This window comes from Scyliorhinus torazame, chromosome 8, assembly GCF_047496885.1.
Source record: "Scyliorhinus torazame isolate Kashiwa2021f chromosome 8, sScyTor2.1, whole genome shotgun sequence".
Lineage (NCBI taxonomy): Eukaryota > Metazoa > Chordata > Chondrichthyes > Carcharhiniformes > Scyliorhinidae > Scyliorhinus > Scyliorhinus torazame.
This window is the reverse complement of record NC_092714.1, coordinates 267,215,717-267,236,922: the sequence shown is the minus strand read 5'-3', so window position 1 is coordinate 267,236,922 and position 21,206 is coordinate 267,215,717. Positions and strand designations below refer to the sequence as shown.

The 21,206-nt window shown below is 44.9% G+C and overlaps 1 protein-coding gene across 1 annotated transcript in view; it reads right to left on the bottom strand.

Annotated features, from left to right (window-relative positions):
- The window catches only part of uqcc1 (ubiquinol-cytochrome c reductase complex assembly factor 1), a 96,085-nt gene extending 75,260 nt beyond the window's left edge, over positions 1–20,825 (bottom strand). Inside the window, exons 1-4 of the mRNA XM_072515561.1 lie at positions 20,610–20,825; positions 18,567–18,674; positions 12,487–12,559; positions 6,112–6,169 (exon numbers count right to left, since the gene is read on the bottom strand). Of these exons, the coding sequence (XP_072371662.1) occupies positions 6,112–6,169; positions 12,487–12,559; positions 18,567–18,674; positions 20,610–20,825 (455 nt within the window). The remainder of the gene's footprint in view (positions 1–6,111; positions 6,170–12,486; positions 12,560–18,566; positions 18,675–20,609) is intronic.
- Between the last annotated feature and the right edge of the window lie 381 nt (positions 20,826–21,206).

Genomic DNA, 21,206 nt, shown 5'->3' with positions numbered 1-21,206 from the left:
CCCAGCTATTCGCAATATATATCAACGATTGGATGTGGGGACCAAATGTAACATTTCCAAGTTTGCTGATGACACAAAACGAGCTGGGAATGGGAGTTGTGAGGAGGATGCAAAGAGGCTTCAAGGGACTTTAGACAGAGAGTGAGTGGGCAAGAACATGGCCCATGGATTATAAAGTGGGAAAATGTGACGTTAACCATTTTGGCAGGAAAAATAGTATTTGTTAACTGGTAAGAGATTGGGAAGTGTCCATGTCCATAGAGACCGGAGTGCTCTTGCTCATATGTCACTGAGATTAACACGCAGTTGCAGCAAGCAGTTAAGAAGTCAAATGGTATGTTGGCATTTTTTGCGAGGGGGTTTCAGTACAGGAATAAAGAAGGTTTGTTGCAATCATAGAGAGTCTTTGTGAGACTGCGCCTCTTTTTAAAATGCATTCTTTCATGGGGTATGGGCTTCGCTGGGTAGGCCAGCACTCGCCACCCACCCCTCATTTCCCCGCAGGTGGTGGCGGCAAGTTGCCTCTTGAATTGCTGCAATCCATGAGGTGCAGGCCCACCCACAGTGCTATTCGGCAGCGAGTTCCAGAAATTTGACCCAGTGACGGTGAAGGTACGCAGATATATTTCCAAGTCAGGATGGTGAGTGACTTGAAGGGAGATTTCTGGTGGTGGTGTACACATGTATCTGCTGCCCTTGTCCTTCCAGATGTTAGAGTTTGCAAGTTTGTACGGTGCTGCTGAAGGAGCCTATGTGAGTTGTTGCAGTGCATCTTGTAGATGGTACACGCTGCTGCTACTGTGTGTCAGTGGGGGAGGGTGTGAATGTTGAAGGTGGTGGATGGGGTGTCAATTAAGCAGTCTGTTTTGTTCTGGATGGCATGCGCTTCCTGAGTGTTGTTGGAGCTGCACTCATCTAGGTAAGGGGAGAGTAAATATTCCATTACACTCCTGACTAATGCCTTGCAGATGGTTGGCGAGCATTGGGGGAGTCAGGAGATGAGTTAATCTCTGCAGGTTCCCAGCCTCTGACCTGTTCCTTTGGCCATAGTATTTACATGGCTCGTTCAGTTTTGGGTCAACGGTAATCCCCTAGAATGCTGATCGTGGAGGGATTCAGCAATGGCAGTATCATTGAGAGTCAAGGGACGATGGTTAGATACTCTCTTGTTGGAGATGGTGATTGCCTGCTATTTGTTACGAATGTTACTTGTCACTTCTCAGCCTAAGCCGGATCATCCAGGCCTTGCTGCATTTGGACATGGACTGCTTCAGTATCTGAGGAGACGCGAATGGTGCTGAACATTGTGCAGTCATCAGCGATCAACAGCGAACATCCCCATTTTCGACCTTATGATGGAAGGAAAGTCATCTATGAAGCTGCTGAAGATGGTTGGGCCGTGAGGAACTCCTGCTGTGGTGTCTCAGGACTGAGAAGATTGATCTCCAAAAAACACAACCATCTTCCTTCCTGCCAGGGATGACCCCAGCCAATGGAGCGTTTTCCCCAATTCTCATGGACGTTTTTGTTCGGGCTCCTTGATACCATTTGGTCAAATGTTGCTTTGCGGTCAAGGACAGTCACTCTCATCTCACCTCTTGAGGTCATCTCTTTTATCCATTTTAGGAACAAGGCTGTAATGAGGTGGGTTGTGTGTACTGGAATATTGTGGACAGTTTTAGTCTCCTTACTTAAGATCATGATGTAAAGTTAAAGCACATGGATTGTGGATAGAGTCTAAAGATGGATAGAAAGCTGGTTAGCAGACAGGAAACAGAAAGTTGGAATAAATGGGTCTTTTTCCGATTGACAGGCAATGACTAACGTAGTGATCTGTGCTAGGACCCCCAACTGTTCACAATATATATTTATGATTTGGACAAGGGAACTAAATGTATTATCTCCAAATTTGCAAATGATACAAGTGGGAGGGTGAGCTGTGAGGAGTATGCAGAGATGCTTCAGCGGGATTTGGACAGGCTGAGTGAGTGGGCACATGCATGGCAGATGCAGTATGTGGGTAAATGTGAGGTTATCCACTTTGGTAGCAAAAATAGAAAGGCAGATTATTTGAATGGGTGTAAATGGAGAGACATGGATACTCAGCGAGACCTTGGTGTCCTTGTGCATCAGTCACTGAAAGCAAGCGTGCAGGTACAGCAGGCAGTCAAGAAGGCAATGGTATGATACAAAGATGTGTAGAAGGACAGGTTGTGCTGAGGAAGCAGAGAGGCTGCAGAAGGACAGGCTAAGAGAGTGGGCAAAGAAGTAGCAGATGGAACACAATGCGGACAAATGTGAGGTTATGCACTTTGGTAGGAATAATAGAGGCATAGTCAAAATGGGGAAAGGCTTCAGGAATCTGAAGCACAGTGTGACTTAGGAGTTCTAGTTCAGGATCTTCTTACGATTAACATGCAGGTTTGGCTGTCAGTTAGGAAGGTAGATGCAATGATAGGATTCATGTCAAGAGGGCCTTTCTAGTGAAGTCCATATCCAGAGAGTGAATAAAAATATTTTTCAATGCTGTGATGCATGGAATTCTGAATGTGTCGTCTTCTTCCAAGCGAACTTATTAACTTGCAGTCCAAATGGCCTCTCATCAGACCCCGAATTGCCCACACTTGCATAACCATACACCACTCCTGACCCACTATTGACCTGTATTTGAATAACCGCCTCTCACAGTTGACATTATTCTCTGATCCAGGGTTACAAATGGGAACTTGGCACAAAATGCAGGCCCTTCGAATGGACACACTACAAAATACCAGTGATGGGACATTTCACTACGGTGAAGTAATCGACTCAGAAATTACACCAGGGGCTTCTGTCTTTACTAAATGTAATGGAAAGATTTAAGGAACACTCAAGTCGGCCCCATAGGCTGTTGGTTGAGGAAATTGAGTCCTGTGACCATGAAGCGACTGGGACTGATTCAACCTTGCATTTCTAACAAAACTGTCAAATGCCTGTGGTTTCGGCATCTTTCCCCTTGAGCAATATAAACAGCCAGCCATCTGTAGAAATATCCTTCCTGAACTGTTTGGAGATACAACAACATTATGTAGACTAATGAGCAATGCTAAGACTTCTGTAGCTTTTTAAAAACAAAACACAGGTCAGTCATTTCCACAGCACCCCCCCCAGCCATGTGTATTTCTCAAATAAATCACGTCACTCATTCAAAACTTTCTCACCCACATCAGTCCATCCATTTGACGTATTGGACAGTTTCAGCCTCATTAATCAGCGATTATGGGAGAGTGAGGTAATGGGGTTGGCCAATTTCTTTCAAAGTGCTGCCGTTTATTATGGCGTCTGTCACAGGCTTTTCCTTTGCATTAACCATTTCGCAAACTTAACTCATCACGGTGCTGATTAAAAGAAACATTCACACAGTGGTCAATTGTTATTGAAACCCTCTATTGAAACTGCTGCCTTTCAAAAAAAAAAAAAAAATTGTTAGAACCGTAATCAAAGCCGTTAAAACAACCACAAGAAAACAAATGGCTGCTGATTGACCAAAAATGTTTCATAGACATTGGTATTTGGGCAGAAACTTCCTTTTGGAATTAGTGGTTAATGGCTCAGCCTGATAATACAGCAATGGGTCCTTCAGGGGCTCAATGAACCGTCTTATAAGGGCTCTTTAATGATTTTCTGGTCTAGGTCGAAGCTGGTTGTAGCACAGATGATCCTGTACCCTATTTGATACAAAGGTGATTTTTGTTTCTGCATCACAGTTCCTGCAAAATATACTCCCTTCTCCTCCCACCTACCCCATCCAAAATGCAAGTAAATCTGGCTGTAGTAATATATAATTTTGTTGACCGAGATTATCGTCTGTACTACAACATAAGGCCATTTGACCAGCTTAGTGTGTTTGTTCTCGAGCAATATTTTGATCGTTTTGAAACTCCTGGTTTGAAATTTAGCAATGTGAATATTGGCTGACACGTTTCCCACGTGTGTGGAATTTCCTTTCCGTCCTTTTGGACGAGGTGATGAGCTAATCGAAGTGCATCATTAAAGCAGTGGAGAAGGAATTTCATACCAACGAACAAACCTTGAATGGCACAGCAATTTTCCCAAGAACAGGTATCCTGACCAACATTCATCCCTCAACAACCATTATCAAAAACAACTGTCTCAAATTAGCAGCTACATTCACCTATTTAAAACAAACATTACACTGTAAAAGTACTTTATTGGTTGCAAGTCATAGATGTTTACAGCATGGAAACAGGCTCTTTGGCCCAGCTTATCCGTGCTGCACAGTTTCTATCACTAACCTAGTCCCACTTGCCCGCATTTCGCACATTGGAATTGTTGGAATCTTTTGGCGACAGGCAGTTTAGGTGCTTAACTCTCACCCAAGCCTTTGTTACCTCCAGACTCGACTACTCTAATGCTCCCCTGGCTGCTCTCCCATCTGCTCTGTAATCTTGAGTGCAAGTCCGCTGCCCGTGTTACATCTCTTCAATTCCCCTGACATAGGATTTTTTTTGTTTAGGAGCATAGGAATTAGGAGAAGTCAGCAATTCAGCTCTTCGAGCCTGCCCTGTCATTCAATCAGAGCATAGCTAGTCTCTTCCTGGTCTCAAGTCCACCTCCCGACCTGTTGCCCACATCCCTTTAACCCATTTTTTAAAAAAATCAGAAATATATTTATCTCCTTTTTGAAACCATTTAATGACTCGTCCAACAATCTTGGCTCTTGGTCTGGTAATGTCTCAATTTGAAAACTGTATGGGCAGCACAGTAGCACAGTGGTTAGCATGATCGCTTCACAGCGCCAGGATCCCGGGTTCGATTCCTAACTTGGGTCACTGTCTGTGTGGAGTTTGCATGTTCTCCCCATGTCTGTGTGGGTTTCCTCCAGTTTCCTCCCACAAGTCCCGAAAGAAGGGCTCGTTAGGTGAATTGGACATTCTGAATTTTCCTCTGTGCACCTGAACAGGTGCCAGAGTGTGGCGACTAGGGGATTTTCAGTAACTTCACTACTTGTGACAATAATAAAAATTATTATTAAATTCTCATCATTGGGTGTTCAAGCCTGCCCCTGCCTTTGGAACCGTCTCCAGCCCTACGCATCTCTGATCTCCTCCATATCTTACCTCTTACGCACTGTCAATTATCAGTGCTGCACCAATAGTTGATGTGCTTGCAGCTTCCTCAGCCCTAAAGCTCAGGAATTCCCTCCCTAAACCCCATTGTCTCCCTAATTCTCTCAAACGTTCCTTAGGATTATGATTATTAAAATCTATCTTCTTGCCAAGCTTTCGGTCACCTGTCCCAATATGCCTTTTGTATGGCCCAGAACAAAGCTTTTTTGATAATGTTCCTGTGAAGTTCTGAAGAGCTGAATTTCAAGGCACATGGTTTAATTGTTACCCTCCATGTGCTAAAGCGCCTCTCATTCCCCGTGGAAAGTTAGCTTCAAGACTGTTAGAACACTAGGGCACAGAGAACCAAAATAAATAAATACATTATTCCAAGGCAGCTCCAGACAAGAGAATCGTGACCAATTTAAAAATCAAGTGTCAAAATGTTACCTTTGGTTCAGTTCCAGAGTTCAAAGCAAGACTGGGGTCAGAACAGTCGCAGTAATAAGTGCCTAGTCACTCTAGAGATCTATCGAGGAAAACCAAACCAATTTAACACTGGTCTGGTGCAGGGTGGAATAACCTGCCAAATAACTCATGTCACAGCTGCAGATTTAGCATGGGTTAGATTACTGTCTTGTTGCTCGTCGTCGTCTGCAGAACGTGTTAAAATGGATCCCTGTCTTGCTCTCCCAACCTTGTCTCCCTCTCTCCCTGTGGTGAAAACTAGGCAGCTGAATGGAAACAACACATCCTCTCAAGAGTGAGATCTGAAGCACAGGTGAAAGACAACAGAAGCGGGTTCCTACAACGAAGCTGCATTTGTATTTTCTGGCAGCAAAGTAACTTGGGCACAGGTGGCACTGGCGCACAGCATGTTCAACTGTGCCAGCTCTATACAGCTGCTGGCATTTTCACACAACTCCCATCTAGCAGGCAAACATTTAAAAAAAACTAATTTTTGGATCCTCTCAGAACAACACTTGCAGCTGAGTTTACTCACCAGACGTGGAGCTGGGCAACGAGGAACCAGGAGTTCAGAGTGTCTGACAAATTGCACCCTGCAGACAAGAAACAAGGATTCATTTAGTTTGCCTGCATCAAAAAATAACACGAGAAACCCCAATTTCATGTTGTCCCTTACCCAGAGCCGAAGGACACCCTCCCCAAGAACAAACACATTTTTAAAAAAAAAAACAAGTTATGGCTGACTTTCTGAGCAAAAACTCAGGATGGGTGTTCCCTCACTCTGGCAACGTGGTTTTGGAAAGCAGACTTAGAAGTAACTAATAGCCTCTTTATGCTCGAAAAGAAATTGGAAAAATTACTTTTTTTTTTAAAAAAGAGGAAACCACAAGGGCTGTCACAGCAATTAGTACATATAGCAACGTGCTGGAACTCCAAGAATACTGCCACGTAGGTTAAAACCTCCAGCCTGAGTTACTCAATAGAAGGTCACCGTGTCTCAGCATGAATCTACTGTGGTGGGCAGTGTCAATCTAAGGACCAATATAATAAAAAATACCCTACATTTGTACTAGACGAGGGTATTAAATGTTTCGGAGCCAAGACAGGTTGGATGGATGCAGATGACCCATCGCCTAGCTGAGTGGCAGTCAAGCTCAAGGGCCTTATGGCCTATTAGTGCTCCTAGAATCCCACACCTTAAGTTTCAGAGTTCAGTTTTGCTCTCGTGTGATTCACTGCTCAGACTGTTCTAGATTTAGATGGCTATCAGAAACCTAACACTGAATAGGCAAGGTGGCTGCTTCGGAAAATATCCACATTTCATGGTAAGTAATGCATTCTTCCTTACATATATTAAGCATGAATAAAGAGAGCTCTCTGTGGAACCACACGATCGTGGAGCAGTCCCAGTCATAGCCGCATGCAAAAAAGCCTTCAAAATTAGCTGCAGGTTCTGTAATTGCTCATCCATCCATTTCTGTAAAACCTAGGTTAGAAGATCCACAGTTCAACCTTAGACATTCACTCCCTCCACTGCCAATGCACAGTGGCAGCCGTGTGTACCATCTACAGGATGCATTGCAGCAACTCGCCAAGGCTCCTTTGGCAGCACCTCCCAAACCTGCACCCCCCGCCTACTATCCAGGAAAAGGTTAGCAGGCGCATGGAACGTCAGCGTCTCCAAGTTCCCTTACAAGGCACACCTCAGTGACTTGGAAATAAATCGCTGCTCCTTCATCATCGCTGGGGTCAAATTCCTGGAACCACCACCCAAATAGCACCCACATCACACACACTGGTCCAAAGCAGCGGCTCACCACCATCAGGGGTGGGCAATAAATGCTGGCTTTACCAGTGACGTCCACACTCCACAAATGAATGAGAACAAATTTTGAAGCAAGTGAAAATTGTACAAAGCGTTTCCCCGCAAATCAGAAAGACACGCTTGATTTATTATTAAGTCGCAGAGGTACCAGGTTCAGTCACAAACTTGGGAGTGACAATCCAAAGCAATCATGTATCAGGGCACTCTGCCAGAGTGGCAGTACGAGGGCTATGATTGACTTTTAAACTCCTGGAAGAAACACAAACTACTCAAGGTTCCATATCCACATTCCAATCAGTCACTTGTGACGGATTGTGTTCGCTAGAGTTCAGAAGAATGAGGGGGGATTTCAGACACCTATAAAGGGGGGGGGGGGTTGCGTGCGTCCAGAACCAGGAGTAACAGTCTGAAGATACCGGGTAAACCATTTAGGTCAGAGATGAGGATAAATTTCTTCAGTCTGAGAGTGGTTGACCTGTGGAATTCGTCACCACAGGAAGCAGTTGAGGCCAAAACATTGCATGTTTTCAAGAAGCAGTTAGATGATAGCACTTAGGGCGAAGGGGATTAAAGGATATGGGTGGGGGTGGAAAGAGACCAGGCTGTTGAGTTGGATGTTCAGTCATGACATCATCCGTGACAATATTCTGGCAATAGTACTGAAGACGTGTGCTCCAGAACTTGCCGCATCCCTAGCCAAGCCGTTCCAAAACAGCCACAACACTGGCACCTACTCGGTATCTGTCCAAGTACGGCAGCACGGTAGCGTTGTGGATAGCACAATTGCTTCACAGCTCCAGGGTCCCAGGTTCGATTCCGGCTTGGATCACTGTCTGTGCGGAGTCAGCACATCCTCCCCGTGTGTGCGTGGGTTTCCTCCGGGTGCTCCGGTTTCCTCCCACAGTCCAAAGATGTGCAGGTTAGGTGGATTGGCCATGCTCAATTGCCCTTAGTGTCCAAAATTGCCCATAGTGTTGGTGGGGTTGCTGGATTATGGGGATAGGGTGGAGGTGTGGACCTTAGGTAGGTTGCTCTTTCCAAGAGCCAGTGCAGACTCGATGGGCCGAATGGCCTCCTTCTGCACTGTAAATTCTATGAAATTCTATGAAATCAAGGAGCCCGAGCAAAACTGGAGTCAATGGGAATCAGGGGGAAAACTCTCTGCTGGCTGGAGTCATACCCTGGCACAAAGGAAGATGGTTGTGGTGATTGGAAGTCAATCATCTCAGCTCCAGGATATCACTGTAGGAGTTCCTCAGGGTCGTGTCCTAGGCCCAACCATCTTCAGCTGCTTCATCAATGACCTCCCTTCCATCATAAGGTCAGAAGTGGGGATGTTCACAGATGACTGCACAATGTTTAGCATCACTCATGACTCCTCAGATAATGAAGCAGTCCATGTTCAAATGCAGAAAGACCTGGACAATTTCCAGGCTTGGGCTGACCAGTGGCAAGTTACATTCACGCCACACAAGTGCCAGGCAATGACCATCTCCTACAAAAGAGACCTAACTATCACCCTTGACATTCAATGGCATTACCATTGCTGAATCCCCCACAATCAACATCCTGGGGGTTACTATTGATCAGAAACTGAACTAGTCATATTAATACTGTGAGTACAAGAGCCGGTTAAAGGCTGGGAATTCTATGGCGAGTAACTCACCTCCTGACTCCCCCCAAAGCCTGTCCACCATCTACAAGGCACAAGTGTAATGGTATAATCTCCACTTGCCTGGATGAGTGCAGCGCCAACAAAACTCAAGAAGCTCAACACCATCCAGGGCACAGCACCCTGCTTGATTGTTTTCGCTTCCACAAACATGCACTCTCTTCACCATCGACAAACAGTGACAGCCACGAGTACCATCTATAAGATGCACTGCAGTGACTCACCAAAGTCCTTAGGCAGCACTTTCCAACCCATGACCACTCCCATCTAGAAGGACAAGAGCAGCAGGTACCTGGGAACCCCACCATTTGGAGGGTCTCCTCCAAGTCACTCACCATCCTGACTTGGAAATATATCGACGTTCCTTCACTGTCGCTGGGTCAACATCCTGCAACTCCCTCCCTAACAGCACTGTGGGTGTATCTACACCTCAGACTGCGGCGGTTCAAGAAGTCAGCTCACCACCACCTTCTGAAGGGCAACGAGGGATGGGCAATAATTCCTGGCCTAGCCAGCGATGCCCACACCCCGTAAGAGAATATTATAAAAAATATATAATGAATAGCGGAGCAGGCTCAAAGGGCCCTCCTGTTACTATATTTGAAATGAAATGAAATGAAAATCGCTTATTGTCACAAGTAGGCTTCAAATGAAGTTACTGCGAAAAGCCCCCATTCCGGCGCCTGTTCGGGGACGCTGGTACGGGAATTGAACTCGCGCTGCTGGCCTGCCTGGGTCTGCTTTAAAAGCCAGCGATTTAGCCCTGTGCTAAACCAGCCCCCGTTTCTATTTATGTTTCTATGTGCAATAACCTATTGAGATGTTGGCTGAGGATACACCGTGCATCTGGTGTGATGACCTCCATAGCCAAACAGCCTTCTCATGGTCACTGCAAGAGTCACAGGATTGGCAACTTGGGTGAAGTACTGGAAACATCCAACATGCTTGAGTGAGAGAAAGAGGCAAATTTGATGGTGGTGGGAAATTCTTAAAAACACAGCAAAGAGATTGGGATAATACACGGGGCCAACTTCAAACCATTAAAAAATTAAATGGAGGGTGCTTTTGGATCATAAAAATGTAGTTTGATACAGGGATACATATTCTTACCTAACACAGGAAAAAAATAACATTATCAGGATTTTAATGTAACAAAACATTATACGGAGCATTATATAAAAATGACAAATCGCATAAGGAGATATTAGGTCAGATTACCGAAAGCTTGATCAACGAGGTAGGTTTCAAGGAGCATTTTAAAGGAGGAACGCGAGGGAGAGAGGTGGAGAGAGGGTTTTCCAGAGCGCGGGGCCGAGCAAATAATTACAAACTAACAGTCAAATGGACCACAATACTGCTCACATTTTCTCAACTCTTCATACTAAACACTAGCATTTGGTCTAAGTGTTTTATTTAACGAGAGTAAAAATAACCCTTTCTTTAAAAGGGACCATTCAAAGTCACTGGAATCGGAAAGCTAAAGTTAGTGAAGTTAGCTCCAAAACTAACAACTCTTACTATTATCGCCAGAGGATCTAAGAGATAAACCAGTGCTCTAGAGCTTGATTGGGTGCCAACATCAATCCCAGGTCAGAGCTCACATGGCCCTCACTCAGGACACTGGTAGGGTGCCTGTAATTGACACCATCATGTCCCTAGGCTCGTGAGGGTAACAGGTCAGCAGTCCAAACTCTCAAACTTTAATCCTGTGGCCTGCTAAACGCAGCCACGCGTACTGTGGACCTGGAAGGCACAATGATCCACCCCTCAGTGCAACGCCTCGACACACACTGGAGATTTGCAAACTGGAGATCGGTCACTTAGGTACAATACCAGGGGATAACTAACACCTGCAAAACCAGACCCCGATAAGTAATCAAAACGTTTGAGGACTGGCGGGGTGAAGGAGGAGCCAACAACATTTATGGGGTGTGGAGAGAAGAGCATGGATGTTGAAGAGGGGAAAGTATTGGCTAACAAATAAAACTTCTATGCATTGCCTTTTTACCATTTACAAAGTGTACATCAAAAGGAGAGAACTGCATGACTCGTCCCATCGGGTGCACTCCCATCAGATGTACAAGGATTTATAGAAGGGGAGCTGTTGGTATCCAAAGAGCTCAAAACCCACAACCCAAATTCTCAGGAGTCCCACCAAACGCTTTCAATGCTACAAAGAAACTCCAAAAAAGGAAAAGGAAGTTTAAGTGACTTTTCCTGACCTTATTTTCATTGCCCGGCTGGCTGCTCCGCAGCTCTCTCCTGGGATTCTATCTCATAAGAAACATTCAGAACAGGAAAAGGCGATTAGGCCCAACACGCCAGTTCTCTTTCCTGAGTCAAATGTACTGATCTGCCAGAACACCCAGTAGCTCAATACCTTATTTCTTCTTTCATGGGATGTGGGCATCACTGGCAAAGCCAGCATTTATTGTCCATTCCGTATTGCCCTTGAATCGAGCGGCTGGCGAGACCGCTTCAGAGGGCAGTTGAGACACAATCACATTTTTGTGGGTCTGGAGTCACATGTAGGTCAGACCAGGTGGAACGGCAGATTTCCTTCCCTAAAGGGCATTAGTGAACCAAATAGGTTCAAATATGTACGTGATCTCCATATGCAACCTCTGCATGCAAAACAGCCGGTTCAGGCATCCATCCAGTCATGTGGAATTTGTATAAACCCAAAATCTCATTTGTTGACAGGAACTGTCTTAGATCCGTCTCAAAACCCATTAAAGCTGCTCGCTCCATCACTTTATTCTTCCCTCCCTTTTAGGAAACAGTCCTTCTGCAATTTCCATTTTCTCTCAATGTCCTAAATTTGAAAATGTGGTGGATTAATTGAGTGATGCTCAATCTGGGTTCAATTTACATCTCAAAAAGTATAATTAGGCTCCAAATCATCTTGACAGTGGTCTTAATCCTGCATTGCAATTAGGGTGGTACAGCAGCACAATGGTTAGCACTGTTGCTTCACAGCTTCAGAGTCCCAGGTTTGATTCCGGCTTGGGTCACTGTCTGTGTGGAGTGTGCACTTTCTCCCTGTGTCTGCGTGGATTTCCTCCGGGTGCTCCAGTTTCCTCCCACAGTCCAAAGATGTGCAGGTTAGGCGAATTGGACATTCGGAATTCTCCCTCAGTGTACCCGAACAGGCACCGGAGTTTGGCCACTAGGGGATTTTCACAGTAACGTCATTACAGCACTAATGTAAGCCTACTTGTGACAATAATAAAGATTATTATTTAACAGCAGACTCTCTGCTGTGATGGATAGACTTTGGACCTGCAGTTAATTTTACCAAAATACAAAGTTGTAATCTCCACTTTAAAGTAACGGGTGAAACGTTCAAAGAATAAATGCATGAAATGCGACACAAATGGAACAAATTGCAGAGAAACCTCGACGGTACGTACTTTCAAACAAGTCATCATAGCTGATTCTCTCCACACAGCAGGTGTACATGCGTAAGCCAGCAATCTTAATTTTCTGCAACAAAAACAGCGATAAATGTTATGTTATGACAGGAACCTACAAGAGGGGAAACATGCAAGATGAATTACAACTTCTAGAAATCACTATCACCAGTAAACCTGTACACTATAACAAAAACATCACTCTGAGCTGAGCAAATGTTCATGCTGTGCAAACGGCTTGTGCAACATTTGCTACATTGAATTGTTCCCATTTGTGATGTACTTTTAACACAGCATTATGTAGACATCAAAATGCCGACTTCACTGCGCCGACGCGCCCCCCCCCCCCCGCCCCCAAAACAAAGAGCAATATAGGAGGGCAAATTATAGCCGTGCCTCTTACTCAAGTATTCTAGTTCTACTAGACGTAGCCTGAACTTTTCACACACTCATGTGTCCCTGCAACAGAAGTAGCTAAAGAAAGGCGGCAGCCACAAATGAACAAAACATCCTCTTCAGAAACATGAAACTATTTTCTCTTCTGGCAGAGTCGAGAAGAAGGGACATAACATTCAAATTAGAGCTAGACAGCTCAGCTTCAGGCCTTAAGAGTTTTGAAGTATTCTCCACGCACTGGACTGCGCTTGGATTATTTTGACTTCAGTGGTCGTGTGTCAAATGCATTGGACCACAAAAGGACACAATCGTTGAAGACCGCCCCGACCCCTGGTTCAAATCTAGCCTAACACAGCAGCTGTTAACACATTCTCTCTGGCTTCTTCGGAACATCAGGTTTAGCGTCATCAAGACTCCAGGTAGGATCGCTTCCCTTCCTATAACATTCACTGTAAGAAAGGCTCGACAGCAAACAGCATGGGACACAGGCTTAGGCCACAATGGGATCGATCAATCCTAAAGCAAAAAGTGCAGAGGATACTGGAAGTCTGCAGAGGGATTTGGATAGGCTAAGTGAATGGGCTAGGGTCTGGCAGATGGAATACAATGTTGTCAAATGTGAGGTTATCCATTTTGGTAGGAATAACAGCAAAAGGGATTATTATTTAAATGATAAAATATTAAAACATGCTGCTGTGCAGAGAGACCTGGGTGTGCTAGTGCATGAGTCGCAAAAAGTTGGTTTTCAGGTGCAACAGGTGATTAAGAAGGCAAATAGAATTCTGTCCTTCATTGCTAGAGGGATGGAGTTTAAGACTAGGGAGGTTCTGCTGCAATTGTATAAGGTGTTAGTGAGACCACACCTGGAGTAGTGTGTTCAGTTTTGGTCTCCTTACTTGAGAAAGGACGTACTGGCACTGGAGGGTGTGCAGAGGAGATTCACTAGGTTAATCCCAGAGCTGAAGGGGTTGGATTACGAGGAGAGGTTGAGTAGACTGGGACTGTACTCGTTGGAATTTAGAAGGATGAGGGAGGATCTTATAGAAACATATATTATGAAGGGAATAGATAGGATAGATGCGGGCAGGTTGTTTCCACTGGCGGGTGAAAGCAGAACTAGGGGGCATAGCCTCAAAATAAGGGGAAGTAGATTTAGGACTGAGTTTAGGAGGAACTTCTTCACCCAAAGGGGTGTGAATCTATGGAATTCCTTGCCCAGTGAAGCAGTAGAGGCTCCTTCATTAAATGTTTTTAAGATAAAGATCGATAGTTTTTTGAAGAATAAAGGGATTAAGGGTTATGGTGTTCGGGCCGGAAAGTGGAGCTGAGTCCACAAAAGATCAGTCATGATCTCATTGAATGGTGGAGCAGGCTCGAGGGGCCAGATGGCCTACTCCTGCTCCTAGTTCTTATGTTCTTATGTTCTAAACTGCCTGCCTCCAGGAACCACACAAAGAGCTGGGAGTGTAAATTACCCAGATTGTAGAATGCTTGAACAGCAGAGTGTTATAATCCAGAGAGTCAGATGGTAAAGCCGAGACCAATCTTTACACACTTTCATAATTATTAATTTACAGAGATACACATTAGAAACATGTACCTCCTAACCCAACAACCAGTGTTACGGTCGGTTTCTATTTATAGTAGCAGAAGTAAATCCCCAGTTAATGCCTACCACCTGCACATAATTAAATACAATTGCAATTAACAGCCATGAAGCCAATCCGCAATTAGTAACCCTGCCGATCTGGAATTTCATCCATAAACGTCATCAGTGATCCTTTAGAAAGAATAAAACATTTGTTGAAAACCACAAAGGGCTTCTTTCACCACCACCCCTTTGCTCACTATTATTATTATTAAAGTGGCTGGACAGAACCCAAAAATAGCTTGGGATGAAACGGGAGTGTGGGTTATCTCCATCTTTCTTCGAGAGGTGGCAAGCACTTAGTACTTATGTCCAATCTGGACCCACTTTCGCTATGATGCAAGTCTTGTGAGAAACCAAGGGCAATAATCCACATTCTAACCTTTTGAGGTGCATAGGTTTCTGTTTTCCAACTTCGTACTAGGAACATCAATACCAAACACAGCATTTTATACTTTGATACTCAGCACTAGCACCATATAATAATAACTTATTGTCACAAGTAGGCTTCAATGAAGTTACTGTGAAAAGCCCCTAGTCGCCACATTCCGGCGCCTGTTCGGGGAGGCCGATACGGGAATTGAACCCACGCTGCTGGCATTGTTCTGCATTACAAGCCAGCTGTTTAACCCACTGTGCTAAACCTAATACTCCCAGAACACAGGTCTATTTGTAGGATAAGGTTAATAATAATTAATAATAATCTTTATTGTCACAAGTAGGCTCACATTAACACTGCAATGAAGTTACTGTGAAAATCCCCTAGTCACCACACTCCGGCGCCTGTTCGGGTACGCAGAGGTAAAATTCAGAATGTCCAATTCACCTAACAAGCACTTTATTCTTCAAAAAACTATTTATCTTTATCTTGAAAACATTTAATGAAGGAGCCTCTACTGCTTCGCGGGGCAGGGAATTCCATAGATTCACAACCCTTTGGGCAAAGAAGTTCCTCTAAGCTCAGTCCTAAATCTACTTCCCCTTATTTTGAGGCTATACCCCCTAGTTCTGCTTTCACCCACCAGTGGAAACAACCTGCCCGCATCTATCCTATCTATTCCCTTCATAATTTTATATGTTTCTATAAGATCCCCCTGCATCCTTCTAAATTCCAACGAGTACAGTCCCAGTCCACTCAACCTCTCCTCATAATCCAACCCCTTCAGCTCTGGGATTAACCTAGTGAATCTCCTCTGCACCCCCTCCAGTGCCAGTTCTTTCTCAGGTAAGGAGACCAAAACTGAACACAATACTCCAGGTGTGGCCTCACTAACACCATATACAGTCGCAGCATAACCTCCCTAGTCTGAAACTCCATCTCTCTAGCAATAAAGGACAAAACTCCATTTGCCACCTTAATCACCTGTTGCACCTGTAAACCCAACTTTTTGCGACTCATGCACTAGGACACCCAGGTCTCTCTGCACAGCAGCATGTTTTAATATTTTATCATTTAAATAATAATCTCTTTTGCTGTTATTCCTACCAAAATGGCTAACCTCACATTTGTCAATATTGTATTCCATCTGCCAGACCCTAGCCCATTCACTTAGCCTATCCAAATCCCTCTGCAGACTTCCAGTATCATCTGCACTTTTTGCTTTACCACTCATCTTAGTGTCGTCTGCAAACTTGGACACATTGCACTTGGTCCCCAATTCTAAATCATCTGCACTTGATCCCCCAACTCCAAATCATTAAATCCCGGCGAAGCCGCTGATGGGTCGTCATTTGCGGAACCAACTGAGTCTGATCTTCCTCCCGAATTTGCTGGAGAGGGTGGAGTCCAGGCACGATCTCCAAGAAAGGAACCATGACTCGTTGAGAACCGAGAGAATATTTGAATAAACAACCCGGTTTTGATAAGGAACTTTGGAAAAGGATCTAGCTGGGTTATAGACAAGGCAGGCCGGTGTCATATGAGGTTCAGACCCAGGGCAAGATCCTGCGGAACCATTTGGATCATTTGAGAAGAGAGCCTTCACTAGAGGCGGGAATCCTCTTCAGCATCCAACCTACCCATGGTTAGTAACGATCAGGGGCTCAAAGTGGCCGAACAGGCCGTCACAACCAGAACCTGTGGCCACTGGGCAAGGAGTGGCAGAGATGAAGGAGTTACCAGTACCCACAAGAGAAATTGAATAATTGAATATCTCCAGTACGGGGGGGGGGGGGGGGGGGGGGGGGGGGAAAGAGGCCACGTGATGTCCAGCCTATCAGGGCAAAGCTGCATGATTCCAGCAGGCTGGGGACCTTTAGAACCTGCAGTATCCGAGCTTTCAAACCAATGAAATATATAAAGAAAGACTTGCATTTACATCGGCACTTGTCATGACCATCGGACATCTCAAAGCACTTTACAGCCAATGGGGTATTTGCTGAGGTGTAGTCACTGTTGTAATGTCGGAAACATGGCAGCTAATTTTTGCACAGCAAGCTCTCACAAAAAGCAATGTGATAATTAGCAGATAACCTGTATTTTTTTTTGAAGTGATGTGGTTTAAGATGTCAATAAAGACCCATATTCACAATTGGCAGAACAACAATTGCCTATGTAACGGAGATAAATCAGTGAATTTATATATCCTGCAGTTAAAAAAAAACCCAGATTGAAATAGTTGACTCATTTTCTGTACAGACCTCCTGAGAAACCCAGTTTGCTAATTCCATTAGTGGCTCTTAGCACCAGCACTCGCTCGCCTTGGGCTTGCTGTCTTGCAAGGAAAAATTATGTTACAAATGCATGCCTTCAAAGTTTGAGCCTCCAATAGATTTGGCAAAAACTCATTTTATTTGTGTTCGTTTGCAGCTGCCTCATGTCTTTCCCATATTACTGCTCCTCACCACACAGTAGGTAAAACACTGCTTCCCTCAAGGCTGTGTTGAGTGTTCTAAATGTGCAATAAGAAAGATTTTTTGAGGGTTGAAAATGAATGGCCAAGTTTCTGTTCGGCGAGTTACCAATTCAGCCACACCACAGCACTGGGAGGGAGACAGCAATCTTTGTGTTGCCCCGTAAAAGTAAATTTTCCAACCTGAAAACCAGTAAACAAATGCTGTCAAGGAGGCAACCAAATCTAAGCCATGAGGCTCCTGATCCAAGCAGGAAAAACTCACTGGAAAATGGATTCTCTCAGGGGCAACAAAGCTGAGAAACAGGAACGTTTGCCGTAAGAGGACCATTCCTGGTGGAATCATAACCATTCGCACTGTATCAGCTGAAACCGTTGAACACATTATTAACCTTGACATGAAACTATAATTGCTGCCTGCCTCAACCTTAAAAATGAAAAGCACCACAGCACTAGATTAGTCTAACTGACAAATCAGCCCTGGCTCAATGCATAGCACTCACACCCAAGTCAGAAGGTGGTGGATTCAAGTCTCACTCTATGCAACTTAACAACAAAGTTTGGGCATAGCACTCCCAGTGGCAGTACTGAAGGAGTGCTGCACTATCGGAGGTACCATCTTTCAGATGAGATGTTAAACAGAGGCCTTGTCTACCTCTGCAGGAAGCCATGAAAGATTCCGTGACATTATTTTGAAGACTAGCAGGGAGTTCCTCTCCATTGTTTTGGTCAAGATTTATCCCTCAACTAAAATCATTATACACAAATTGGCTGCTGCATGTCCTACATTACAATAGTGACTATACTTCAAAAAGTACTTCCTTGCCTGTAAAGGCTCTTTAGGATGTCTTGAGGTCACAAAAGGCGCTAAAACAAATGAACAATCTGTCTCTTTTTGTTTTAAACTCTAAGACTATCTGGCGTGGGAGAGAGAAAAATAGCGCACTGTTGTAGCAGGATTGTTCTCGCTTGCATTGGTGTTAAAGAGGATCTTTTTTTGGTGGGAAGGAGAGTGAAAGAGGGAAGTAGGAGGGAAGCTGTGAAATAGGCTTAAATTTGTAGCTCACACAAGCAATAAAAGACCTGGGAATCCTGACCAGCATGGCAACACTATTCCATTTCACCAGAAGAGACGGTGCCATCAGCCCATCCACTGTCATTTTCATTAGTACAAACCAAAATACCCATTTGCTGTACTTCAGAGGCCCTGTGAATCCCAGGGCTTCGATCAGTTTGGTAAAGGGGCCCAGTTCTTCCTCATCAGGCTGAGTTGTACCTTTCACGTTGGAAAGCTGTCAATACAAATGAGAACAAAATGTCAGTCACAAAACACCAGAGAATTCATGATTTTACAAAGACTGCAATCAAATACTTGAGGATACACTAGCGATATGAACCGCTCATGTAAATGTTCCACAGGAGCATCATCACAAAAATAAATCACCAAGCCAAATAAGGAGATACAAGGACAGGTGACCAAAGCTTGGTTAAAGTATAGGTTTTAGGGAATGTAGCGGTGCAGAAAGATGGGAGGTAACCCCGGAGTTTAGGGCCTAGGCAGCTGAAAGCACGGCTGCTAATGAGCAATGAAAACTGGGGATTAGGGGACATAGGGATCTAAAAGGGCGCAGGAGGTAACAGAGATAAGGAGGTATAAGGTCATGGAGGGACTTGAAAATGAGGAAGCAAATTTTAAAATGGAGGTCACCCCGAACTGGGGGCCAATGTTGGCAAGCAAGCAGAGGGAGGTGATGGGTGAACATGACTTTGGTGCAAGTATTATTGAGGCATAGAATTTCTAAAATGCAGGAGGCCATTCAGCCCATCGAGTCTGCACCAACCCTCTGAAAGAGCACCCTGCCCGCCCTACCCCCACCTAACCTGCGTATCTTTCGGCACGAAGGGGCAATTTAGCGTGGCCAATCCGTCTAAGCTTCAATCTTTAGACTGTGGTAGGAAACCGGAGCACCCGGAGTAAACCCATGCAGACACGGGGAGAACGTGCAAACTCCACACAGACCGTCACCCGAGGCCGGAATCGAACCCATAAAATTCCAATTAAAACATTAGCCCTGCATTTGGTTAAAGACGAGAACTCCTGTCTCTACTATCACCATGGTTTTTATGTTAGCCTTGCCGAACACTTTCAGATGGTGGAACCTTGAAGCGCATGGGTATTCAGCAGTAAGATTCCAAACAGCCAAAGCAGGCAGGGAGCATAGTGGCTGCCGTCAGCTCAAAGCAACAATCTGCCATAACTGAAAACTCCAGTCTCAGCCGTAGACAGACATATGGCAAATGAAGCCACAAGTTACTTTTCTTAAAAAAACATAAATTAAGGTTAAACCTAACCCCGGTCCTTTGGCCTGCTTGGTCAACAGACCCAATTATCTCAGTGGTTCAGCCTGATTTGTGAAGGATTCGAACGGCGTTCTGGTTGGTCAAACATTAAACATACTTAGGACAGTACAATGCTGATTTATCTTTAGACCGGTCACTATGGTGGGGGCAATCAATCATTTCCCCCTTTTCAAAATACACAGAGGTTTCTATTAACAGTCAACACAATTCAAAGTAAAAACAAACACAAGTTCCGAAAGAGGAGCCAGAATGGACGGAACATTGACTCTGTTTCTTTCTCCACGGATGCCACCAGTCCTGCTGAGCTTTTCCAGCACTTTGTTTTCATTTCAGATCTCCGGCATCCGCATTCGCACCATGAATAGTTTCAGTGTGAAGAAGTTTGCCCGAGAGGCGGTGGTGAGGGGGGAGGGTGGGGAAGCGGAGATACGGAGGCTGCGCGTGGTTTGTATATAGAGAATCTTTTTCAATTTTTATGTGCAGTTTAATGTGCAATTTTTATGTCAATCGTTTGGGCAGCACGGTAGCATAGTGATTAGCACAATTGCTTCACAGTTCCAGGGTCCCAGGTTCGATTCCCGGCTCGGGTCACTGTCTGTGAGGAGTCTGCATGTTCTCCCAGTGTGTGTGGGTTTCCTCCGGGTGCTCCGGTTTCCTCCCACAGTCCAAAGATGTGCAGGATAGGCACAATTGCCCTGAGTGTCCAAAATTGCCCTTAGTGTTGGGTGGGGTTACTGGGTTATGGGGATAGAGGGGAGCTGTGGGCTTGGATAGGGTGCTCTTTCCAAGAGCTGGTGCAGACACGATGGGCCGAATGGCCACCTTCTGCACTGTAAATTCTATATATTCTAATTTCCAGAACCCACCTTTGGTGTGATGTGAACTGCTCGGCACGGAGGTGCCGGTGAGAGTAAAGTGTGTGGTAACCCGGTGCATGAGGCAGGCCCATATGCCCTGGACAGCTGGGCTCCAATCAGCACACTTCGCCACACAGAACGGAGCTGAAAGGTAAAAAGACATTTCAGATCTAGTTGGTACGCAAATATCACAACATTGCAGATCAGTGGAGATAATGGATCCATGGCCCCATCTCTAGTTACCTGCTGTTTATATAGCCATGGTCATAAAGCAGAAACATTGACAGTGGGTTTAATCTAACAGGTAAGATACAGTGTGGTTAAGAAGCACAGCATTGCAGCACTTAAAATCTTCCCCATGCTGTGAAGTGAGCGAGAAACTAGGAGCAGGCATGGGCCATTCGGCCCTTCGAGCCTGCTCCACCGTTCGATATGATGATGGCCGTTCCTCTATCTCAATGCCATATTCCCAGTTTCTCCCCATACCCATTGTTGCCATTAAAATCTAAAAATGATCTCTCTCTTTCTTGAATACAGTCAGTGTTTTGGCCTCCGCAGCTTCTGGTAGAGAATTCCACAGATTCCCTGCCCTCTGAGTGAAGAATT